The 27,936-nt window shown below is 34.1% G+C and overlaps 1 protein-coding gene across 7 annotated transcripts in view; it reads left to right on the top strand.

Moving 5' to 3' along the window:
- LOC135198078 (sex-lethal homolog) overlaps positions 1–27,936 on the top strand; it is a 299,138-nt gene that overhangs the window by 192,744 nt on the left and 78,458 nt on the right. For 4 of the 7 annotated variants that reach the window (XR_010310722.1, XM_064225499.1, XM_064225498.1 and 1 more), the window contains exons 6-7: positions 8,209–8,262; positions 8,777–8,856. The exons of 2 other annotated variants lie outside the window; for them this stretch is intronic. Coding sequence is in view for 4 of the 5 variants with exons in the window: in XM_064225499.1 (XP_064081569.1) it covers positions 8,209–8,262; positions 8,777–8,856 (134 nt within the window). In the remaining variant the exon portion in view is untranslated. The remainder of the gene's footprint in view (positions 1–8,208; positions 8,263–8,776; positions 8,857–27,936) is intronic. One more of the 7 variants, XM_064225500.1, reaches the window with a different exon arrangement.

Here is a 27,936-nt window from a genome sequence, read left to right as displayed (position 1 = left end):
AGAAATCGATACCACTGTTTAGAATCGGCTCCTGTCTGAACAGCCTTTAAACATGGTGCCTTATCATGCAAAAATGTGACCTCTTCAACAGATAACACATTTTCAGGATCTTTGAGGAAAGGAAATACTCCACCAGTAAGCACAGTTTCTCTGAAGTATTCACCATTCCATGACTGTCCTTTTTCATTGATGATCCACATTAACCGTTTGGCTGTGAAACAGGAAAATTCCCAAACGTTCAGAAAATTTCACAACTTGGTAATAGTGCACATCATCACTGATATCGAATTTTGCCGCCCAAATGATGTCATTTTTATGATTTGACTTCCTGACTGTGTAAATGAAGAATTCATCCGATGTGGCAACATGGAGAAAGTCAGCTTCATCCCAATCTTCTTTAAGAAATGAACCACAAAACCGTGCATGGTCTTCTCTGTTACTGAGTGATGTTGGGCTTGCTGATAACATGAAATGGCTTGATACCAGATTTTTTCAAATCACAATATGCAACACTATAACTTCTCTCTCCCCTTTTTGTTTCTAGTTCAGGAGCCAATTTACATAAAGACTCATGGTCTACCCACTGCCTCAGCTATGATGGTCTTTTGACTCTTGAGAAAGGATTTCAGGCCTTCCAAGATTCTCACTCTTTTCGTGATGAGGGTCAAATGGATTTTGTTCCAGTTTTTTTTTTTTTTTAACAAAGGATTCATCTCTTTTAATGTATGTATTTAGCTATCCAGAAACATCCCTGGCCTCTGAAGGTTATAGCCCGTATTTGGTCAATCCACCTGATTTCCTGAGTCGTATCTAACTCCGTCACTTAGTCTGAAAATACAAGAAATGTAAAATGAAAAATAGCTTTATAGAAACTTAAGATAATGTATTTGGAGATAGGCTATAGAAAACTTCATAACTTTCCATTTGCTCTGTGGTGGGGGCCCTCTAATTTCGAAACAACCAGTAGATATTCGTTTATGCTAACTAAAAGCAAGATAATTCCCCTAGAATGAAGTTAAATATGGCAAAATAAACTCTTATTAGCCATCAGCTGATCTTGAAACCAAAACATTGACCTCCATGTTAGTAGTATTCTATAATACAATTATATGAGAATACATACAATATTATTGGATATAGTGAAGAAATTTATACTTTTTTTTTTTTGCTCATGTAACAAGCATAAAATTGACCAAGTGATGACTTGTACTTCAGAAAACTTACATTAATTGGCTCGTAGGTCAAGGTACCACTGTACATACAAAAGAAAGCTGCACGTTGCTTCAAAAGCTATTGACCAGGTAAATTTTCCCTCTTGTCCTCCAAAGTGTTAGGTGGTCAAGGAGTGATAGAATAGACCAGTTTCGTCAGTGTTGTAGATTTGACTTAAAAAACAGGCCTTGCTTTATCATCTAGTCTCAATGTCTGCAGAAGTCCCCCAATTCCCTCCACAGAAGCAACAAAAGCTTTGTCATGAGTCGTTTGGTTATAAAGCTTATGTTGAATCTTTAACCAAAACAACCAACCTTTGAAGGCCTTTAAAGTCCACAATCCCATGCAGATATGCAGATTGTAATGCTGTAGCCACCAACTCAGTACTAATGTGGCAATTTTGGCTTGCAAAACCAGATCAAGGTGAACATTTCAAGTTTGTCATTCTTGGGTTTTGCCATCACCTTGTGGGCCAGACACCTTAACATCATCTTTGCTAAGTCTGTATAACATATTTGTCAAGCTTGTCCTTAGCAGCCTTGTTGGTCTTGCAGGGCAGTGGCATACTCTTCTATAATATGTTTCCTTGACCAACCAGCCTCGATCCTATTGAAATCAGCTTCGTTTGAGGATTCTGCACCTTCCTAGGACACACATCAATAACACCACTTGGAACATTGCAGGCATCACAAGAAAAGCAGTTTGTTCAGGGGAAAGCATGACAACACTTTTCATCATAGGAACCATCTGTTTTATGTTTGAATACTGAACTGACATGACACTCAAAAGCAAAAAATAAGAGTGTTTGCCCAACCACTCCTTCCCATACACTACTGAACGTGAGTTATGTCTGTATCAGCCAAGTAGAAGCAATAAACAAAGTGATGTATGGTGATGTGTCAAGTGATATAAGTGCTTTTAAGCCAATAGAAGTTCTAAAATCTCTCAAATGCTTTCCTACTCTCCTCACCCATCCAAACTGGCCTTCCCACCCCCAAAATTCAACTTTCCACAGGCTACTAACCCCCTAATAACCCTTTCTCATCCTGCTTATGCCTATAAGCAGCATTACCAACACATATATATGTCTGTGTCTGTGTTATTGTAATAGTCACAATGCCCTCTTAACTTTTTTTTTTATGCGCTTGTCACTACAAAGCTTTTTTATTATTATTATTATTATTATTATTATTGTTATCATCATCATCATTATTATTAAGAAATTGTGATGTCCAGTACCGTGAAACAAACCCGGGTCCCATAATCACAGAGGTCACATTGCCGACCTGACCACGTGGCAACGTGACATCTTTGTGATTATTGGATCTTGGTTTGTTTCCCAGTACCAGTAAGAGGGCATTGTGGCTATGGCAGTTACGTATGTATGGTAAAAAAAGTGACCAGTAGATTCTACATACATATATATGTATATAATGATATATATATATATATATATATATATATATATATTTATATATATATACACACACACACACACACACACACACAGTGACCCCCCCCCCCCGTATTCGCGTTCTCCAGATTCGCGGATTTCTCTGGGGAACGTTTCCCCGCATTATTCGCGGAAAATTCGCGCATTCGCTGTATTTTTCTATGATAAATATCCACAAATTCCTGGTTTTTTTTTTGATGAATTTCATCATAAAATGCACTTTTTGTGATAAAACTATTAAAAAAACCAAGTATGAAAATTTTTAGTGGTTTTTCTTGAGTTTTAACTAGCAAAATAGGCTGTTTTTAGCATTTTCATAGGGGTTCCAAACATTCGCGGGTTCTAACTATTCACTGGGGGGGTCTGGTACGCATCCCCCGCGAATCCAGGGGGACCACTGTATATATATATATTATGTATTAGGTATTATATATATATATATATATGTATGTGTATATGTATACCATACATACATACTATAACGTACATACATACATATATATACATATATATATACATATATATGTTATATACATATATATACATATGTACATATATATATATATATATATATATATATATATATATATATATATATAAACAGGCAGTCCCCGGGTTACGACGGCGGGTTCTGTTCTTGAGACGCGTCGTAAGCCGGAACATCATAAAAAATCCTAAGAAAAGCTTACTTTTAATGCTTTGGGTGCATTAAAAACTATGTAAACTCCATTGTTATTGCATTTTTCATAAAAAAAAACCCTTCAAATATTGATTATTTTGCATTTTTGGTGTCATATTTCATCTGCCAGATGAGCGTTGTAGGCGTCGTAACCCTGGAACGTGTCGTACCCCTGGAAATAATGTCTGATGAATACAATTGAGAAGCGCCATAACCTTGCAACGTCGTAACCCGGGGACTGCCTGTGTATATATATGTATATATATATATATATATATATATATATATATATATATATATATATATATATATGTAAAACTTAATCATAAAGCATATAAAGTGTGATATAAATAAAGGTAATGCCATGGAGGAAAATGAAAACACAAGAACTGCCTAGATCTTTCGGTCTTAACGACCATCCCAGGTGACTTGAGACTGAACAGGGGAGCATTGATTTGTTAAGGAGAAAGAAGAGAAAGTTGTAATATTACTGTTTGTATGTAAAAGCAATAACAATTCACATAAAAAAGGGAATTTCTCAATAAATTTAGTGTAATGATAAAATGTGAAAACAAATGCCATACAGAAAAAAAGAAAAAAAGTATTAATTGAGCCAGTGTTCGGTGCACTGAGTGAGATGGTTTAGTTGAACAATATTAACAATATAGTAAATGAAAGAACAAAGCTTTTCACAATAAAATTTAGCAGAAATGATTAACAAAATCATTTGTCACTGTGCTGATATACAGCTAACTTGAGGTAGAGGGAGGGGCCGTTTATATTTTAGAGGAATAATGAATGAATGATTTTAAGTTTTTGTGCATTGTGATGTTCTTGAGGAGAGAAGAGAGGGTAAAGTCTTTACTATAATATGTACGTAAAAGCAGTACCAATTCACATACAAAATAAATATTGCACAATAAATTTAGCATAATGATAAAACATGAAAACTGTCAAACACAGTACAGTAAAAGAAAAGAAAAAAAAGTTTGCTCAAGTCAGTGTCAGTGCACTGAGTAAGATGATAGAGAGAGAGAGAGAGGAGAGTAGAGGGAAGAAGGCTCTGCTTCTCACTGACTCATCAGCTGGGCTGGGGTGATTATTTGTCCATTTCGTTCACTTACACTCGATCTGCCCAAATCACTTATTTTCGTTACACTCGATCTACCCAAATCACTTATTTTTGTTATGGTAAAATACCTATCTTGTGACAATTGTTTGTTATGAATTTTTACTAATGTAAAAGTAACTAAGATCTGTAATAAACAATCTGGCGCTGCTTTCAGCTTCTGCATGCCGTCGATTGTTATTTTAAAAGGCATCCTTGTGAAAAGTTATTTTATGTCTTTCCTTTTCTTACATTCTTGACTTATTACTTATTTATCTGGAAAATCCTCATGTTTGTTTTTTAAAAGTCTGCCGTTTGCCAGCACTAAGTTGATGTATTGTGGTATAATTAATTTCTTTCATGCAGTAAGATACAAGTGTAAACACGATGATTCTCTCTCTCTCTCTCTCTCTCTCTCTCTCTCTCTCTCTCTCTCTCTCTCCTCTCTTCTCTCTCTCTCTCTCTCTCTCTCTCTCATTATCCTTATACCTAATATGTGAATAAAATTGATCTTGTTATCAACCTTTGCATACTGCAACCAATTTGGTTTCCTCAAAGAGTTCCTGTCTCTCCTTCCTCCATCCCCCAGCCAGCCAGGTGCCATTTTCACCAAACAGTTCGTAAATTGACACAAACACTCATAATTTAACTTTTGAACACATCAATAATAGAGAAAATGTGGAAAAGGGAGACTTTTTGGGTTGGCTGGAACAAATGATCTTGATTCCCTCTATTTCTTATGGGGATATTTGTTTCATATTTTGAAGAAATCGTACTTCGAACAGCCTTTTGGAACAGATTAAGTTCGAAGTCAGAGGTACTACTGTTTTGTGTGTATATATATTAGAATTATATAGATATGATATATATATATCTATATATATCTTTATATATATATATATTTATATATATATATATTATATATAATATTATATATATATATATTATTATATATTCATATAGAGATATATATAATATAAAATTTATATATATACTATATATAGATATTAGTAATATTTATATTTATTATTATTAGTGTAATCGATAATATCGATATATAGATATATATATAGAATTATATTATTATAATATAGTCTTATATAATATAGATATATATTATTATAGAAATCATATATTATTATAATTATAATAGAATTTTTTAATTTTTTATTTTTTTATACTAATATATATATAGATTAGATAATATATATTATAAATAAGTTCATATAATCTATAATAGTATACATATATATATATTATTATATATTAATATATTTATTATATATATTAAATATCTATATATTTATATATATATATAGTATATATATTATTTATTATTATATATTAATACTATTAGATATATTATATATATAGATATATATATATATTATATAATATATTTCATATATATATATATATATTTTATAATAATATATATATAAATATATATATATAGATATATATATATTATATATTAGATAATATATATATATATATATATATTAATATAGATTATAATATATATAATATATATTATTAATATATTATTATAAATTATAATATATATCTATTATATATGTATATATTATTATATATATTATATTATATATTGTGTGTTGTGTGTGTATAATATATATATATATATATTTATATATATATATTATATAGATAATATATAAAATATATATATATATATATGATATATATAACTATAATATATACATATATATATATATATCTATATATATATTATATATATATTATCTTATATATGTGTGTGTGTGTGTTGATAAAATAATATATATATATTTATATATAACTATATATATATAATATTATATATATTACATATATGGTGTGTATTTTTATATCCTATATATATATATAGATATCAATATATATATATATAAATAAACACAGGATCCATAATAAGCCGAATTTTGGATATCGGGGCCTTAAGTTGCCTATGATAGAGTTATGGCACCTTAACACACCTAATAGAGGCCCTTTTAACCTGAACTTGGCACCATAAATTGCTTAGTTTCCGTTAATGTGGTTTTTCACTTATCAGCGCCCCACTGAGAATGTAAACCCCACTGATAACTGGGGACTTCCTGTATTTATATATATTTATATTTATATATTTAGAATATATAATATTTTGGGGGAACCCTCCAGATGATATTGAGGTCCAGATACATAGGCTGAATATGGCCTATTAAATGACTGTTCCTAGTTTTTTCTCCTGGTGTTTGCATCAACATTAGTGAGTTTTGAGTTTAATCACACTAGAACTGGTGGTTGTCATCCACATTTTCATATTTGTTCAGAATGACTGAAAGTGCTCTCTGATACTATCCGATAACTTCCTACTGGTAATGCTGTCAGGCAATTTTTATTTTTTTATTTTTTACAGGAGTAAAACAAATGGTCACTGCTTCTGAAAGCTAGATACAAAATAGATGTTTAATTTTTGCCTATGTGCAAACAACATGATTAGCTTTATAAAAAAAGATGATCTACTTTTACAAAGACACTAATAAATTAAGCAAAGAGATTTCCCAGCAGTTTTTAATTGAAAACCAGAAAGCTTTGCCACAATTATTTTGCAGGAAGGAGCCATGAAATCCAGATAACAAGGCCTAGTGATACAATCTACTCTGAGTTTTAATGTTTACCACAAATTTTCAATAAATTGAAAAGGCACATTTTCATTAGCCAGCAATATATAGAACTGTGAAACTGAGTATCAAACTGGGGAATATGAAAAAAAAGATAAGAATGTTAGCATTAATTAATCTGTAGATTATTATTCATATAAAATTCATGAAAAGTAGATGAATTACTGACGTACGTGAGAAAAGCAAGGAAAAAGAAATTGTGACTACACAGGTTTCACAGAAAAGTTAATTGGAAGTGGAGATCATGTCATTTGGCAGGACTTCGATGCAAACTGTGAATCTTTAGAATCTTGACTGATACTAGTGTGCGGAGGCTGAAATTTCCTCATCACAAAATAATGCAAGTTTATGATTAATAGAGTTATATTGAAAATTATTGGCTTTCTTTATGCTCTAATGCTTTGTGAGTAAACTTGAATACGAAATTTCTCTTGACAGACCATGTGGTTAAATCAGTGTATCATGGTTACAATATCTTGGTTATTGGTCAGAGAATCTTGCCATGTTCTGCCAGTATTGCTTTTTTAGAGTAACCTTGGTTCTCCTTAATGTGAAGTATCCTAATGATTTTTCATTTGTGGTTCCTTAAGTATTTAAATGATAAAATCCCAGTATTCATATTGTAATGGGTGTTTTTGCTATGGAGATGTTGCATTTATTGAATTTTATTCCTTATATCATTATTAAATGTTACTTGCTGCAGGAATATGTTGCAATTGACATTTGGAAAAGTGGAGGAACAAGTAAAAGTTTAATTACATGATCTTTGACGTACCATGATTCTTTGCATTGCATATCCAATTAACTATACACTTTACTGCGTATATCCAGTTAATTATACACCTTACTGCGTATCTGAATGTATATATACTATGTTAAAGGTGCACATTGCTTTTATTGTCAGTTGAATGTCAAGTTTCTTAATACTAATGAACACGTTAGTTGGACTTTGTTATTTCAAGTTTAATTTATTGCCCTGGAAATTCTTAGGTTGTTAGGTAGAATTTTATTGACTGACATCTTTATGAAAGTTTTTTGGATAGAAAGAAATCTCAAAACTCTTGTTTGTTGGCAGTTCCCGGAGGAGTACCCCCTGGACTTAATGTATTCCAGCGACTAAGCATATCAGGTAATTCACTCCCTCAAGGTTGTAGCTGTTAGGGATCAGGACTTGTGCTAGGACTGGCTTTGACTCATTCAACTGAGTTAGAATTAGGTAGATAGGTAGTTTTATGAATATGGAACAAAGTACTAGTCTTGAATAGTCCAGCATTGCCAGGCAGTAACTCACACATTTATGTCAGATGAAGCTAGATAGATTTGTCTAAACTTTTTATATTCAGATATAAGGGAAGTGATAACTGCTAAAGTTACGGTATTCTAACACATACTGGATTTTTACAATTTTTTTTTTCAGCTTGGTTTTGCTTTTAAGGTGAATTATTTTCATATTGGTTAAGATTATTTGGTTTGTATCTTGTTTGCTAGCATGATTAGAACTGAGTGCTGTACGTTTACATACTGGCTGCAGTAATGACAAGTCAGTAAACATATCGTACCATCCCTTTGATTTTGAGGTTATTTGTTGTATTTAATTGCTTTCTCAAAGCAATTTCATGATCGGTCAAATGCAACTTTTATAGGTCGAGGGCGTGGGAACTACAACAACCGCGGAGGCGGTGGTGGTGCTGGCTACCAAGGACGTGGAAACTATAACAATGTGGTGGGTATTGCTAGTTTTCCTTAGTCTGATGTAAAGAAAATATGTGCGCCTTCAATTTTCCAGTCATGCCCCTCCACTCTTCCTAGCTGATAGAGGTATCCAATAGAGACTGTTTAGTCAAAGTGGAGTGTGTCGTTTGGAAATTTTTAAGTGTTAGACTTTGAGGATCATTAGTGTTGTCTCCCATGCTGACAGTACTCTTTGTCTGAGGTCTGTGTATACAGCGGTTCATTTTGAAATTTTTTTTATTTTTTTTTTATTTTAAGAGTTAATTTTTACCTTCTGTCTGCTTTGGAATTGGAAATAGTGAGCCATTTTTTTAAGGGTATTGCTCTTCATTCTTCTCAGTTTTGCAGGTCACTCAATTCAGTTTATAAAATTAATCTTTGCAAAATCACCTGATGCCCATAGCATCTCCGTAATGTTTATAAGAACTTTTTTCATAGTATTGGTATTCTTTATATTTTCCCTTCTGTGGTTAGGTACTGGTATTACACTTATTATTATTGACATTAATGTTTAGATTTAAGGCGAGCTTTGGTAGAGTATGCCATATCTTGATTGTGTTGTGCATTATGAACTATTCGCTTGGTAATTTCATGTAGGCCATGTCATCTAATCAATCCTCCCAGTGAAGGTTGGAATGTAGGCAGATAATTTTAGTAATTTTGGTTTTCCAACTTGAAAGTCATATTGAAATTTCAATCGTCCCTCTAGGTTTTCTTAACAGGTAAAACAAAAGTAGTTGACATTTGTAAAGGGAGATGCTTACAAGCTTGACCAAATACAGTTTCGTGGTCTTACATTGAGTTGTGTAAAACAATGTACATGATGATTGACTATGTAGCTATTGATTAATCTTCTGCTTGAAATAGTAAGTAGGTAGGCTTGAGGTTGAAAACCGCAGTTGATATTGCAAGACTTGGTTTAGCTGTTTTCGATATAGTTTGGGGAAGGTTGTATGTCAAAGCTTGAGAGTTTTAAGTGTTAGTTCCTTGAAGGAGGCCTTGACACTTTGCATAAATGTACATTGTCACTGCACTTTGTAACAAGAAAAAAGTTACCTTACAAAAATTCTCAAACTGCATTTGTTATAAATCGGTATTTCTGATGTCAGAAGACAGTAACTTCAGAGTTTTAATCTTGAGAATTAACATAATACTTTGTGAAATTTGTCAAATTTTTAATTCATAATACTCTTCATATTTCAGCTTCCTTGTACAGATTCCAAAATTATTTTACCTAATAATTGTAAAATGTTACTGATTAGAGAAGACTTCTTTATTTTAATTTGTTAAACATGTTGTATAGAAGTGACAGAATGCATCTCTCTCTCTCTCTCTATCTCTCAGGTTGCAATTTTAACGTGATCTAGTATCTCATTTCCAATTCCAAAGTCAGATCTTACATCATTACCATTGATAAAAAAAATTATGACCTAATTCATATAGGGTAGGTCTTCTGACAAAGTAATTCTCTCTCTCTCTCTCTCTCTCTCTCTCTCTCTTCTCTCTCTCTCTCTCTCTCTCTCTCTCTCTCTCTCTCTCTCTCTCTCTCTCTCTCTCTCTCTCTCTCTGACAAAACAAACTGTGTTGCTACATTGATGAATCTTAGTATTTCTGTCCCCCTTTCTTCACATACTATTTGGGAATTTTTTTATCTATACTAAAATATAAGTTCATGGTATGTTTGGAATTTGGGAGTGTAATTCATTTATGGTTTAGATAGTCTTAGAATGTAAAGTATTTATTGTCTTCACTTGTACCCGCCATGCAAGAAATTTTCTTGACTTGGTTTTCTGCCTTACCATGAACTTTGTAAAAGTTGGGTTTTATTAATTTCCCTTCATTTGGTAGTACATAGTACGGTATAATTTGTATGTAGTGACTTTTTGCATTTTTTTTTTTTATCTCCAATACACAAAGTTATTACTCCCCTTTTCAGCTGCAAGTTTGATACGGGAAATTTCATTTGCTGCTTATGCATTAATTGTAACACCTGACCTTTTACAGTTACTAGTTTTATTGAGATGGAAATGCGGTTAGGTATTTTATTAACACTTGGGTGTTCTTTTAGTTTGGTTGTGTTTTAAGTGCAGGCTATACCTTCACAAATACTAACTGTTCATAAGCCTCATGTATTACATAATTAGTTGTCAAAAAGTATTAAATCACCTAAAGAAGCTTCAAAATAAAGTATTTCTTCAGAATGCTTAAACTATTTGTGAAACATTTTACCTATAAGTAGCCTTGTCTCTACTTGTAAGCATGCTTGCAATGCTCAAAAGTAAATCATACTGTATTGGTAATTTTTTCAGTTGTGAAAATTGCTATTAAAAAAAAAAAAAAAAAAAAAAAAAAAAAAAAAAAAAAAACCATGTTGAAGAACCACCAGTTGCTCTCTCTCTCTCTCTCTCTCTCTCTCTCTCTCTCTCTCTCTCTCTCTCTCTCTCTCTCTCTCTCTCTCTCTCACAATGTTTTGTTTAGAGCGTGGTTACTGCTGATATCATTATTAGTAGGCTACAACAATCCTATCTTATCAAAGAACAATAACTTTAGTGTTAGTTGACCATTAAATTCTCTGAAGCTCTTAAACCCATAGGAACAGAAGGCAATAGGAGTGACAGCAAGGGTTTTAGTTAGCAAGAGGAGGGGAGGGTTAGGTTATGGGTGATAGTAGGAAAGTAGTAACAAAAAATATACTTTGTTGATGGTGATAGGAAAGGTTGGGCCAGGTTTGGCAGTGCATGCAGTCCATTGCCGGTGGCATGGACGATAACTGAAAATTGGCGATAACAGCACCGGTAGTGGAGACCGGCACAAAATCCAGTTATCGTTGCCACTAGACAAGTGCCCTATAACTGGGTTGCTGATAACCGGGGACTGCCTGTAGTCTGAAGAGGGAATTGATGTTTATACACAGACATTTTGTTCTGCCGATTACTTTTCAAAGAAAATCTCCAGAGCAACCTCTTCTTGGTCACTGTTGAGTGTTAAATATGAAACATTAAAATAAATGTGCAAGATGTCTGTTAGGGCCTATTCCTCAGGAGATGCAGCTTCTCTAGTAGTTTCTATCTAAGTAAGTCTGATATGATTCCAGAATATATGAAGCGGTTATTTACTTCCAGCAAATGACTTGGTTGTATTGGTTCTAGAATTTTAATTTCCAAAGCTGCAATAGCAGAAATAATTAACTTATGTGGCTAGTCCTGGGTGTTTTCTGTAACCCCATACCTTACCATCCTGAGTCTACTCATAAATAATGACTAAGTAAGTACTTTTCTTACAGTCACGTTTTTTATCCTAAAATATCCCTAGTTATTTTTATGATCCCATTCTTTTAGGCATTCTCTTTTCTATCCCTCCTCTCCCATTAATGAGCTTTTAGTGTTTTTTTCTTAGTAGATAGCAGTGTGACTTGTTTAATGATAAAGCTTCAGGTGTCAAATGCCCCAAGCACCTTGTTGTTATTGCCATCTCATTACCCTCCATAATCAAGATGGATGACAAGATGAATTTGGGAGATGAATATAACATTAAGTATTTATCTTCAGATTTTGAGGAATGTTCAGAAGTTAAAGCATTAACATGAAAAGATGAAATGTGCGTGTCAGTATTGTCTGCAGTCACAGTGCTTAGATTATACTGTGGAAATTTGCAAACTAGGAAATCTTAAAGAAAGCTAAAGCTGTTATTTACTGTTACAATGCAATGATGAATAAAAGACCTCTGGAACTGTGGAGTTTGATAGCCAGGCACATTTACTGTAAATCATTGCTGCTGTTCAGTGAATCTTGTTGCTCTTGGCAGGTAAGGGGGATCAGGGATCAATTGAGAATGTGAAAGATCTTTGCTGAAATACAGTTCATGGAAAAGTGACAAGTGAGACGACCTGTTGATGGTCCAAGTCATAACTACTTCTATTAGGAAGCAGAAACCTACCACCACAGACCTGAAAAATACAAATTAATTACCCAATTTCTCATATCTAAAAGAGGTGGGTCTCTGGCAGAAGCACATCCACCCTGAAGTACAGGATTCTAGTAAAGGAAGCACAAACGACCTTAAACAAGTTGCATTGATTTGATCTGCTATGTATATATGAGGCCTCATGAATCTAACTTTTGTATGGCATATGGTGAAACTTTCATTCATTAGAGGTTTCTCAAAAGTTAGATGTGAGTCCAAAGTTGTACCTAGAATAATTAGAGCTTTAGATGCAGTCAACCAGGTTCCATCCACCTGAACAGGAGGATGGGCTTGGGAATCTGCAATATCTGCTAATCAGTATTGTTTTTGATTTCCTGGAGCTCAGCCTCATACCAAACCAACTGACCGTTCCCTGCTCCAGTCCATGCCCCCGATTGAGGCTGAAGGCAGCTTTATTTCTCATAAGTATAGATTTTACTATACCCGCAAGTGTTGCATCATTGGCATACTGAACATTCTTGTATTCAAAGCTAGCAACCATATCACTTGTACACTGAAAATAACAGTGGCCCTTAAGGAACATCAGTAGAAAATAGTTATTGGTCACTAAGGATCCTTTCCACAGCAACTAGGTGCTTCCTACTGGTAAGGAAATCTAGAAGTCATCCTAAAACATATCCACCCACTCTAAAAACTATTAGAATTACTCAGCACTTTATACTACCTCTATCAAGGTTCCCTTGCAAACAGCAAATCAAGTCTAAAGGAGTATCACAAGTCTAAAAGAGTATCACATCGCAGGTATCCAATTGCTTCCTGTATACATATTAAGTGCAGTCACCTCTCAGTTAATGTGAGGTTTATGTTCCTTGAGAGCTCATGTTCATTAAAAACATTATTTAAACATATTTTTCCATACAAAATAACAGGAATAAGGACAACCGAATTGGATAACAGCAACATCTGTTTGGTGTATTTCAACCATCATGCAATAGTAAACAGTTACCATAGTTATGTTATAAACGACATTATGTAGAATAGGACTAATATCTTTTTATGCAATAACTTCATTTCCAATAGATTGAAGATCAGCAAGGAAATATCCTGTTAAATTTAAAGCAAGTTGCAGCTAGAGCTGAGAAAACTGTTCAAGCTGCTAATGACTGTTATCGTGCTTCAACAACAAGGATAAAACTCCAGTAAAGTTGTGCCACGAAACACAACCGTAGGTAAAATTGAGAGAAAATAATTTTAATCAAAACTACTGGACTTGAAACAACAAATTTTACTGTCGCTTTCTCGTAAATAAAAGGTAAATAACGTAAGGCTCGTATTACAATGAAATCAAATGAAAATGCCGAATGGAATTTTTTTTCGTTTTTTTACGCAATAAACATGCTCCCAACGCAATCTGTAAAAAAAAAAAATTTTTATTCACAACAAAACTTGTTCAAGCCATATTTCGACTTATAAATTTGTCGTATAGCAAAAAATGACCTTGTCTCATAAGTAAAGTATTTAGATATTCGTTTATGCTAACGAGAATCAAGAAAATTCGCACAGAACTGAGTTAGATATGGTAAAATAAACTCATATTCGCCATGAGCTGATTTCCAAACCAAAGTATTGACCGCTAGGTTATTATTTTATAACATAGTAATATGAGAATACATACAATATTATTAGATACAGTGAAGTAATGTATAACTATAAAAGATTGATGGAAAAGATGCATATTTGTTACAAGTTTAATTATATGTAGCCATCAGTAGTATGACATCCCTCAATTATGCTGATGTCAGAACGATGCTGGTTCTCGTTTTGTGTAGATTTTTTTTTTTTTTTAATAAATAGAAAAATCTTTTGCTATATTAGTAATTAAGTTTTTCCCTTTATTAATAATTAAATACTGTGCTATGTCTTTGTTGATGTTGATGGCCATTGTCTGCAGCGCTGTGCACAGGTGATTTGAAAACAACACTTAGTGCCAATTCAAAGTGCCAATTTGGATTGAATCAAAATTTGTTTGTTTTTTAAATATTTTCTAGCTCTCATTAAATAAGAAATACGTTAATTTAATGCTTTAATTGAGAGGTGACTGTATCAGCTAACAATCCTTGAGGTTCTACATACTTGTATAGTGGCTTAAAAATAAGCTGTTCAACAACTTTGGAGATCACAGGTAGACTAGAGATTGGCCTGTAGTTACTGCAGTCTGCAAATATGCCATTCTTGGAACAGGCACTGTAATGTACTAAGCTCACGCTCATCCGCAAAGATATGTCAACATGAAGATTTATAGAATCTACTTATCTTAGGAGTAACACACTAGAAACAGTCTTGAAAAACAAAATGAAGAAACTATCCTCTCCACCCCAGCTTCAAGATTATCCAGAATTTTCTCAACATCCCTAGAGTAAAATGCAAATTTTATAAGAATAGGGTCAGGATGACAAATATCAAGAAGAGGGAAATCCTCAGGTGATTGTTTTGCTTCAAAAGCTCTGTGAAGCAGTTCAGCCTTTTCTCTATGGCCAGTAACCAATATACCATCATATGTTAGTAGTGTTGGAATGGAAGACAAGCTAATCCCACTACAAATGAGCCAAGTAATTTCTTCAAGTTTCCTCTTCAAGGAATTAATGTAATTTCTCTTGGATTTTTGGTGAGTTCTATTCACAGCATGGCGAGACTCAACAATAATGGTGTAATTTTTATTTGAACAATTTTATCTCCATGCATTAGATTGGGACTATGTCATGATAGGTTCATCTACATGTATCATCAAACCTTGGCTGGTCTTTTGTCCTAAATATGATCTAGGGACATATCTTATTAAAATAGACATCAAAATTTCATTTAACTTCTTGGGATCAGGGTCTAGTATAGCATCTGAAATATGAAGTGCCTGACAAGCTTCAATAACATGATCCCTTTTGGCTCTTGATTTTAGCCACAGCAATTTTCCAATATGTTGATCTCAAAGGCGCAGTGGTCTGACCTAGGACTTCACAGTAGCCTGAATATCTGTGAATGTGAGGTCTAATCTTATTACCAGAAATGTGCATGGGTTCTTCAATTAACTGGACAAAATTGGAGGATGTACAGAGCCCAAAAAGCAGACTGGCCATGTTCTGTGGAATTCAAATTTAGCCACTCCCTATGCTTTGCATTACAGTCTCCACAATTAAAGAATGAAGCTTTTGAATCGTGACTAAGCAGTACTAATTCTCCCTTAGAGACATTCATTTATAGAATTGCCAATATTTGGATTGCAGTAAGCATCAATTAGTGAACATCATAGAACTTATGGAAATAAAAAAAAAACTTCATGGCAACTAAACTTCAAATGTTTCTGACGTTGAATAGGTTGTCCGACTTGCTGCATACAGGTCATACCGTGCACATTTGGGATGTTAGGACGACAAATAAAATCAGGGCCATGAAATCCCAGGATAAGAAACTCAACTTACTGCAATGAGTAGTAACAGGTTCAGGGTTCAGGTCAATGTCTTCTGAAAGAATTAAAATTAACAACACAAAGTCAGTATCAAAACTAATAAATAGACTCATAACAGTTGTAACATTTTAAAACTCATCAGAACCAGAAACAACAATGCCAATCAACCACAAGAGTATTTACATTATTTACAGAAATTCTGTTGAAATTATAAATAAACATGTCCCTATTTCATTGACTGAAGCCACTTCCCGATAATCCACCAAGAAACTTTTGTTTTCTTGTCAGCCTGTCCTGCACACTTCGAAAAAACAGGAAAGTGAACAAAAAGAAGAGGACAAATGCCTGATTATACCCTCAAGCAAAGGAAGTTAGACTCAAGGCCATGGTACAATGGCTATGGCACAGTCCAAGGTTGGAGAACAAGTTTTGATTTTAGAGTAATTTTCTCTTAGAAGGGTTGCCTACCAAGGCTAAAGGGTCCCTTCTACCCACTAGTTTGATTTTGGAGTTGTCTCCTCCTAAAAGAGTGGCCTACCAAGTTTGAAGAGTTTCTATTACCGTAACTTGTGCAGGCAGGGATGTTGTATCCTGAAGTGAATGTTGGTAAGAAAAGCCACAGTAACTCACTAACATAATGAGTATAAAAGGATGCAAGGTAATAAAGCGCTCTCCCATGCCTCCAGCAGTTACCCAGTTTTCCTTCATCCTTCTCACCCTGACATGGCACATTGTTCAAACAGGCAAAGATTTTGTTTACTTTGTGGTCTGCGGCAGATAGCAAATCCCACACAGGTCGCCCCTGGAAAAATTTACTTGCTTTTATAGCAAAATTAGTGGATATCACTGCAGGAAAACTTGTAAAAATTATTATTTCTTAATATTGTTGTAGCTATGCATAATTGTTAATATTTGGTTGCCTTTACATCCTCCAAAGTGGGGACCTTGGATTAGGTTTTGCTGTCGTATTCGACAGGTTTTTAAAATTCATTGATTTTAGAAAAAATCATTAACCAATGAATTTTCATTATACGTAGATCATTTTTGTTGTCTGGATGAAAAGGAAAATTTAATTTTTAGTCTAGCTTAATTAATGTTATGAAATAACATTATGTGCAACTACAGTTTAGTTTTAAACTCGTGTTTTTCTGTCGTTAATAAGTTAGAAACATCTTAAATAACTCACTTTCTACAGAAATTTCCTCAGTTATCTTCAATATTGGGTGGTTTTTGTATTATAGGGAATGGAAAATTTGTATGTGTTTACTCTGCCGGTAGTGACATCACAACTTTAAAAAGAGAAGTAAAATCTTTCCAGTACTAGTTATTAATATTACTCTAATAGTTTCAATGATATATTAGTTACCAAACCAATAATAGGACCCATAACTCAAATAAATATACCGTAATAAATGATAAGGTATAGTACCATCTGATATCATACACCATCCGATATCATATGAGTGGTACTTTATTGTCGATTTGTTAGACCAGTTTCATTTATTTTGAAACACATTGCATCGAGTTTTAATAAGATTGTGAATAATAGCATTATTATATCAATGACTATTACTCTAGTTTTGGTAGGCTAGTGTTCATGGTAGAAATATGCTAGTTTACAAATGTCAGAAGTACACCTGAGACTTCAACATTCAAGCATGGACACATGCTCTTGTAGAATAAATAAGTAAAATAGAAAATAATAATTTATCTAATTATAATTGAAATATTGGTGTCACCTAATATAATTTCATCCTGCTGGTATATTGAATCAGATTTGTTAGGTTAGCTCGTAGTTACTAGTAGAATACCAGAGCATTCCAAAGCTGTATTATCATCACTCTATCTATGAGGCATGCATATCAACCATCATTGTGTTGCTCGCCCAAGTAGATGTCAAAGTTACACATTTCTGTAAACCATTTCCCATGGTTTATAGGAATGTGTAACCTTGACATTTAATGAAACTAGTGGAACCTAGTCATGTATGTTACCACTAGTATAATAATGATTTATAGGGATGACAGCATTACAGTTATTAGGTTATAATTAAAATATATCCATTTCTTTGTTTTGTATAGTTTATACTTCTGTTTTTATTGGCCTAATTCCATATCCTTATTCTTTCTTTAAGTCGTGTGCTTTTCCAGTGTTGCCCCTCCCCTGTACCAAACACTTCCCTCAGTCATTGCTTCTCTCTCCTTATCAATTGTTAGACACTTAACTCAGTGCTTCCATCTCCTTATCAGTTGCCAAATACTTCCCTCAGTGCTCCTCTTGGCTCTCCGTATCAGTTGTTTGAACCATGTCATTTGCACGTCAATGGCTCACCAGCTTTACACAATCTTTCTTCTGCCTCTAAATGTATTAGATTTTCTTGGGCGTATTTAATGTGATCACTGAGTTCAGATACATCACTCCACAGGGGTGGCCTCTTCTCACTTTTTGTAACCATATTCAAATTATTAAAATTTTTCTACATTATGTTACCATATTCAAAATATTAAGAAAACAAAATTTCTTGTTACTTTATTAGAATATTACCTATGCCATAACACAACAAACCAAAGTTAATCCACAAAATGATATGTTTAGTGAATTTTACTTGCTTCCATTAGAATAAGACTGTAGTCTGGGTGGAATGAAAGGTTGAATCCCTGTACTGTTTGTATCAAATTTTTCATCGAGTCAGTAAGAGAATGATGAAGAGCTATAATGTGGCAACAGTATAAGGAAATTGGTAAAGCAGTAAGCATTGTGGGAGGAGGTGGTCCCAGAAATGGTCTAGGGTGTGAAGTCTAAGCAAACAGTCTAGGATTTGGTTAGTTACTTTTGAATGAAGTTGCTTTTGAGGGGTAGAACATTGGGTGGATCAGTTTATTAATCATAAAAATTCATATATGGAATAGGTTAGGGTTTTTCAAAATTGGAATTTTTGCTGCATCCTTGTGTTGCTTAGCTCCCCCTCCTGAATTGATGTTATGACAGTAAAATCTTGACAAAGTTTTCATGGATTGTGGTGTTCAGCTGACAAAATCTAGGTGTCTTCTTTTAAGATACACGAGGATAATTTATTGTAGCTTTGCATCTCTCACTGAAATGCTGAAGGCATATTCTGAAGGGCAGTACCCATTTCCTGGAATGACGGTGTTTGTGAGATGTTAAATTGACTGAAATTTATGTTATGTTTAGCAGTGTGACTAGTTGGAGCCTGTAATGAAGTAAACTTGAAGTAAAATACTTACATTAATTATGAATAGTGAGTATTAGACAGTCATCAACAAATTACTATTTTCTTCAGATGGCCTCTGTCCATTTGTCCCTTGTTTTCCTTGCACAATAAAACTTTGCCCTTCCTCTTTTCTTTCAACTTTTATTCATACTTCACACAGTCCGTTGCTGTAACAAAACTCTGCCCTTCTCTTTCCTTGTACTCTCAGCTATACCAAACATGGTCATTTGTTGTCCTTTGCAGTTTTTTATGTCCTGCCCATTTACTTATTGTATTTACTTACTGATCTACCTTGTCTTGCATTGCATCCTTTGGTGTATAATAGACAAGAAAGGTTATTAAATAGGATGAAAATTAGAATTTCGTGTTGTATTGCACTTTGATGCAGAGGGGTTTACTAAACATCCATTTATAGCCTTACCCATAATCTTGTTTGTTTCCTGAGATGAACTGTGGAGAGAATCTCCTTATCCATAGAATGCTGCAAAAGCCAAAAGCAGATCATCAATTGAGGTTTCCACGTGTGAGTTTAATGTAGACTTTCGAAGTTGATAAAGTTTAGATGTATGAAAAGGGAAAGAGAATAAGTCTGCAAAACAATGAACAGTAAAGTTAATTAAAATCCACACTTGAAATATCAATCATTACCAAATTAACAGATACAATAAAAAATCATTATGTCCACTGAGTAAGGGCAAACTGTCAGATACTATGCAGAAGGGTTTAATGTGATTTACAAATAAGAATAAGCATAATTAAAGAATGAAAATTTATTAATGATGGGCACTCATTCCTGCCTCTCACTCTGGATTGTATTATACTTTATGCAATAGTGACTTAGAACCTTAGAAGAGAAAATAAAAGGGAGATGAATTTTGAACAAATTTAATTACAAGATGCCAAGACATGTTGATTTTTTTGGGAAGATCATTTTGCTTATGATGATGTTGTGGTGTCCATGGGCTGGGAAATAGACTTAGGTCTCATGATTAGGTATGGAACTGGGAGAGGCAAAGACTAAAGAAAATCTTGGAGAAAGTGTGTGGATGAAGAGCAAATAGGAATTCAGGCAAGCCATTCTGTAGAGAGAGGGGATAGCTAAGTTCATTTCTAAATCATTAAAGGGAGCAATCTGACATAAAAGCAGCAGTAATAAGTGTTTGAAATGAAGCCTAAGTCGGCATTATTTTGCTTTTATTTTTATGCCAGTGGGAGTAAAGCTATGTAATGAAGAAATATTTAAAAAATAGATACAACATTTTTTATATTTTGTCTTTATAAGTCTTAAGTAAAAGGAAAAGAAAGATCAATTGCCCTAAATGTGTGTGCGCATACCTAGATTTTAAATAAGTTGGTTGTGCTCTACTGTTGTCTGTAAATGACATGTTCAGAAGAGATGTGGCATTTGTTGAGTTATGCCCTTGAATGTTATCAGTAATTATTTTGTTGTAATAAAGTGTTTCTTACTGGAAAAGGCCAGCTTTTAAGTGCTGATTTAAAAAGAAATTATTTTTGCTGTTTATTGTAACACTTTTTGGCATAAGTGCAAGGGAGTTGGATTGAATATTAATTCCATCAATTGATAAATCCTTAATTCTTTACTAAGGAAATAAATTCAACCTTGTTTTATTCAGTGTACTTATCATTTATTGAAATGTCAATTTCATGTAAACTAATATTATGTGAAGAGAAGAATAGAGGGATTTGAATAAGAACTAGCAAAATTTTGCATAAGAAGAACTTTGAGCATGTTTAGTTTCATAGGTAATGGGAGAGAGAAAGTTAGTCATCAAGTGATTTACATGGGTGTACGTAGTGTACAGTTTGAAAATCATGCCAAAATTGCCATTTAACACATGGGCAGATGGGCTATATTTCAATGTTTCTTAATAGAATTAGAGATGTAATTTTTTTTTATTTGTTCACTTAGTTCCGCTTCTATCGCATTGAACTGATTTTTAGAAACAGTAGTTTGGTATTTAAATATTACCATATTACATATACGTGATAAGTTTCATTTTATATTTTTTATATAAGTTTTGTCCTTTTTCATCGATTAGTTGTTAAAATGGTCAAAAGACTTTTTAAAACTAAATGTATTTGGTGATTCCACTCATACATGCACACATATAGTGTAAAGATTAAAACAATATTAATTAGTTGGGCCAGTATTTTTTTCCTGCATATGATTTTCTTCCTTTATTAATTAATGTTGACATGAAATCTTATAACTTCATAAGTGCAGTAAGAAGTATTTTGATTTACCTCAAGTATGAAGTAATAAAGTAAAATCATCTGTGTTTTTACAGTTCAAGGGAGTACCGATCCTTTAAAACTTATGACATAACTCAAGATGATAAGCTTATAGTTGAAAGAATTGTTACCAAATTTGCTGTGAAGCAGCTTCAACTCTGAAAAAAAAATGACCTGATACAGAGTTTGTAAAATTAGTTTGTTTCTTTAAACCTGGAAAAAAAAAAAAAAAATTCAAAATTTCACATTTATTTGTTCTTTTGAACCTAAATACCTTTACAAGCAGCTCCCAGTCACACCAACAGGGAAAGGTCTTACTCCACATGTCCAGCTCACTGTCCACTAGCTTGAGGGTTGGTAGTGCTATTGTGCTTCCCAGGATTATCAGTGCATTTTTTTATTATTTTATCTGCCATTCATTGGTGTTTTGTCGTCAGAAGTACCATCAATGCATCTCACATGGTGCCCTGTAAGCATTACTTGAGGTTCATTGAAGTGTCTGTGGCCCCTAGCTCCAACTCCATTCATTCTTTTTACTGTACGTACCTCCATTTATAATCTCTTTCTCTAATCTAACTTTTCACCCTTTACTTACAATTGTTTCATATGGCAACTGTAAGGTATTCTTCCTGTTAAGCCTTTAAAAACTTTTTTTCTTTTTCCCTTTTATTACTTAATAACCACATAGTTCCCAGTGCTTTCAGTCTTGTAATATTTTATAATTTATTTTGCTTCATAGTTATGTGCTGTACACATAACTATGCAAATATACTAGAATATACAACAACACCCTTGATATCAGCCTATGGGCTCCTTGTTCCTTTTGAATGCTTTATTTTGGGATAATTTTTTTCATTATAAGTCCATTACTTTACTTAATGGAAGCCTCATGATTGGGATAGCCCATTTGCATGTCTGCTGCTTTTCATCATTAAAAAATTTGATTTCTTCTATCTGGGTTTCTTGTAATGTTCCATGGCCCCTCTTTGCTCTCCCTCCTAAATTATGACTCAGGGTATTGATTAAGGGAATTGTAAGCACAAAATGACATTTTTACATTAAACAATCATATGCTACAGTGCATTGCTTCCTTCCCCACACAACTCAATATGAAGGGTAGCATGGAGGATCAACGCATCACTTTTTGGACCAGTAAATATGAGTTGGACAGCAGGACTTTTCTCATTTGTAGATGAATCAAGTTGGTTTGAGTGGGAGTTGTTGACATGGAATAAGGTTTTGTTTATTATTGTTTAAAAAATTGTCTTGCATAAAATTTTTGTTGTTGAATTCAGTGTTGGTTAAGAAAGTTATTCATTATAAATTAAAGAAGTAATTAAGTAAATTTTCATTTGATTTTCTTTATTCACATTCATTCAAAATACAAATAGATTTTTGAGAAAAATTCAAACATAAAAATATTGCTGAACATTTTTTTTATTTTTTTAAGGGCATATAATATACTTATAATTTTTTTGTGAATGTACTTGGCTGTGCACCAAAATAAGTGCGAAAGTTTATAGAAAAAAAAATAAGTTTAAATTTAATTTTTGGTGCTTCATTTGAAATGTATTTACCTGTTTTTTTATAATCTCTTATTGTAAGAGAAGTTGTCATGTTCTTACTACCAAAATCTCAAAATTAGCTCAGAAATGCTAGTGAAATGAGTATTGCTAACATGGTATATTTATGATTATTGAAATAAAAAAAGGACAAGCCTAATGTGTTTATTAAGGATTGCTTAATTGAAGATGGCTTTGTGGTTGCTGGTGTGAACACAGCTTGGGAAATCTCATTTTCAATAAATTATTAGAAGCGAACAATAAGTTATGAAAAACCATACCTCTTTTTGAGTACAAATCCATTAGTCATAAGCAGACTTTAATCTATGTGCAAGATCAGCCACACCAGTTTGAAATGTTGAACTCACAGTTCACTGTCCACCAACCAATCCTCATTCTGTGTCAGCCTTGCATTGTGGTTGATTAATTTGTCTAAAAACTAGCTTATTTGTAAAAACATCTTTTGTTATATGAAACACATTAATCATAGTTAGCTTGAATTGCAATTTAGGAAGGACAAGGCAAAGGTGCCTCCAAAGACAATAGAGGACCAAGATGCAAGAGATCAAATTCATGTAAACAATGAACTGTTGAGCCAGTATTAATCTTCGAAATCCAGGAAGCTTCCATAAGTGAGGTATGCCATTTAAAATATAACCCAGTTTAATTCACATGCCAAGAACAAAATGCACCTCCATGTATTCTGAAAGGTTGAGGATAAAGTCAAGGAGAGGAGGATGAGGCAAGGCACCCAAGGGAAAAACAGAAGATTGAAAGGCAGAGGTAGGCTGTGCTTTCAAGAACATGAAAGGGAATAGGAGGCCCCTTGGGAAATGCTGAAATTATTCAACATAGATATGTAACTCCACTCTCCTAGATTCCCTCAGGGAACAAAGCTCTTCCAAATGAAGCATGCCAGACAGGACTAGTAAGATGCACTTCCTAACATAAATGCTGCCCCTAACAGGCAGAACAAGGAGTAAATGTAGAGTAGCAACCAAGATATGTCTTAGGGAGAGAAAAAACCTCTGATGATCTTTGGATCTACAGGCAGTCCCCCTGCTTATTGGTGGAAAAACTAAGCCCTATTAATAATAATATTGGTGGCATCAGTTAACAGCAATCTGGTTGTATGATAACTGGATTTTCCAATGGCACTGTTAGGTTGGTTATTAGTGGTTCCGATTTCTGGTTAGCGGCGCCATTAACTAGGTTACTAGTGCTGTTGTTGCCGATTTTCAATTTGTGGCGCTCGGCCAGGAATGGAACCCCTGCTGTTAACTGGGGACTAACTAACGACTGGTGAAGGGGACCACCAGCTAGAAAAAGACTGAGGCACATGAATTCAGTCATTCTTATTAGAGAAAAATTCTCACTGCAGAAAGAGGTGTATAGCCAACCCTGCAACAGACTATCAATCAAAAATGGATTAAGGAGGTAGCAGCAATGAAAGCAAGGTTCCATTGAGAAGGAGAGAGTGAGCCTGGAGAATGAAGAATGATGACTGGGAAGAGCATGTGATACCATAAGGCAGCTACCAATTGAAGCTTTCATGGAGAAAGAGTGTCCAAGCTTGAGAATATGCGCTATCGAAAGTCTTAGAATGAAGAATAAGAAGAGGAGGTGATAACCAAAAGGCCGAAAAAACCTACCACTGAAGCTATGTTCTTTGAAATATGAGAAGAGAGGGCCAACCCTAACTGCTAGAAAAAGGCCAGTGTCACTAAAGAGAATGGATCAATGTCCATAAATAAAATCAGGAGACATAGTGAGGATCATTGTGATCTCGAGAGATCACATGAAATAGAATTTGCAACAATTGGGCTTTAATACAACTCTTGGGCATGAATAGAGATGAGATGTTGCGGAGGGACAAAGGAGACACCCCGTGGAGGCAACACTAGACTCAAATCTGAGGGATAGTTTGCTTGAATTGCAAGACAGAGGAACTTCAAGAGAACACAGGAAAAGTTAAAAAGCCTAGTAGATGTCCAAAATTCTGTGGTGCTAGACCATGGAAGGAGCAGAAGGATCCCATGGGGCCCATATGAGTATGCAAGAAGAACCAAAAACAGAGAGGCAGGCCAGGGCATGTGAAAAGTTGAGAAGGGAACACAGCAAAGAAAAGTGTCAGATGTTACCGACATGGAAAAGGAGTCTGAAAGGAAGTCGCCATAGGTGTAGGCTATAGGCTACCCTTTCATGGGCAGTGTACAAAATAGGAGCCATGAAACATCAACTCGTGACCAACAGAAATACAACCAAAGTTTTAGAAAGTGAAAAGTAAATTTTGGATCAAAATGCAGGAAGGTCACAGATCAAGAAGAACACATCTATACCATGCTCATGTTTTATGTTTCCAGGATTTAGTACTGGTCTAATCAGGTGAGATGTGACACTGACCACTGGCTATAAGAAGTCATTATAAGAAGGAAGAATCAGCAGATGAGGACCTGACCCTCACTCTGGTGGCAACCGTAAGATTACAGAGAGAGGAGCACATCTAAGAAAGGAGGGTATCTGGGAGACACAAGCCTCTATGGATGACAGTAGGTGCAGATAAGGCCATTGCCGTACCAGAGAAAGAGCTAGAAGCACAGTGTCAAGCACATTGCCTACATTGGCCACTGCCAAGAACAACCTGACAGAACTGAAGGCCTTACCATCCTGTTAGAGAAAAATACCTAGCCACAGTTAACATGCTTCCTGATAGGTCAGCACATATCAGGGACTAAATCAGTAATTCATATAATGTAAGAATAGTATAGGCAGCCCCTGGTTATCAGCAATCCAGTTTTAAGGTGATTTTCATGGCCTAAATGTGCCGACTTCTGGTTATCGGCACTGTTGATAGAGTATTGGAGCCGATACATACCTAACAGAGGCGTCATTAACTGGTTATCACACACAGATATGTTATTCAGTTGTATTGCACACACAGGGAGATGAAAGATGTGAATGGTTGAAATATTCCTAACAGTTTCATCCTCCATTGGGCTTTCATTGGAGGGCAAAAACTCTTGGGAATATTTTGACTATTTACATCTTTGATTTTCTTATGTGGAGTTCAACTGAATAGTGTAAGAAATTAAAACATGATGTAGACGAATACAAAAATGGGAGTGAAGCACAAGGGCCACCCATTACCATGAACCAAGCAAAAACAAAGTTTTTTTGATAGGTTAAAAAGAAATAATTTCCTGGAAATATATATAAAAATGTTTTCTGAAAATCCACGTTTCCAGCTCAGTTTGCATAAAGATAGAATTCTTCCCCAAAGGCCACAACAAGCTTAAGGAATTGCAGGTATTCAGTACAAAATGTTAGTTCACAAAAAAGGAAACATCTCACAAGATTCCATGCTTTCATCGGCTATTTAACTGGATCCAACTAGACACTGGAAATTACCCTATTGTTGAGACCTCAGGTTTGTAGCTATGGAAAATACAAGTTGTCTTAGAAAATTTGTTGTATCGACATAAACATAAAAGACTTACTTGGAATATAAAGCAACAGTAGTCGGACTTGGAATATAAAGCAACAGTAGTCGGAAAATAAAAACATCAAAATAAAAGTGAAGATAAAGACAGAAATGAATGTAAGGGAACCGTTAGTTTGAACAGAGGAAAAAATAAATTCAGTGTTAAAACAAATAATTCAGTGTAAAAATGTGAAGAGAATACTCTGAAAATCTTTGCTTAGAGTAGGATCAAGTGAAGATCTGTAAAAAGTTATCAGGCACATTTAATTAAATTATTGAACAAATAATAAAAATTTGTGATAGGTACTAAGCAAGGGCATAAATTACTTTACCACAACAGAAAAGGCCCTATCAAAAGAGACATGCTAAGCGAGGATTCAAAATTAACTAAAAAAAAAAAAAAAAAACTCACTAACTATGATTAAAAGCAAGGACTCACTGTGACACCTCAACAAGAAGGCATTGACTGAAAGCAAAAATTTTAATTATATATAACACATGTAAGATTAAAAAAATTATTTCTGATGTTTGAAATTGATAAAGCACATAAATACAGATGGAACTGAGAAAGAACTGTGTAATACATGGAAGCCCATGTATTACACAGGTGAGTTTGTATGCAGACAGTGAACTGTGAGTTGGCCATACATGGTAAAACTATTTTTTTTTTTTTTTCCCAAATCATCAAGGGGAAGTGGCATGGTCTGTTTCATACAGAATAAAGCCAAATTACCAAATTATGTCTGATGAGTTTTGAAAACTACTGTGGTCAGGTACTAAGAAAATGATATTTTGTAGGGTGATGTTAGGAAAACATTTTCATTCAAACAATGGAAAAGTATGCAGAAAGTATTGAGCAGCTTTTTGATGCTCGTTCTCCAGTTAAGATCAAAGTTCTTAGGGAGGGTGTCAGGGTTGGCAAATTATCATCCCAAATATATTTAAGTGGAATTTATGGCCATAACACTTTGGCACCTGAAAATATATGCATGAAGCTGTCAAAATCAGCTTGAAACAAAAAATTCCAACCCCACCCTGTCAGTGCTCCTTTTAAGATTTTCCTGTCAACATTATCTTGAGAAAATCATATAGAAAATATTGGCTTTAAACTAATTTTCCTTTAATCATGCATGTGTGTGTGTACATGCACATGCACATTC

Source organism: Macrobrachium nipponense, chromosome 21, assembly GCF_015104395.2.
Source record: "Macrobrachium nipponense isolate FS-2020 chromosome 21, ASM1510439v2, whole genome shotgun sequence".
In the NCBI taxonomy this organism is placed as follows: domain Eukaryota; kingdom Metazoa; phylum Arthropoda; class Malacostraca; order Decapoda; family Palaemonidae; genus Macrobrachium; species Macrobrachium nipponense.
This window is presented reverse-complemented; position numbering and strand designations above follow the sequence as displayed.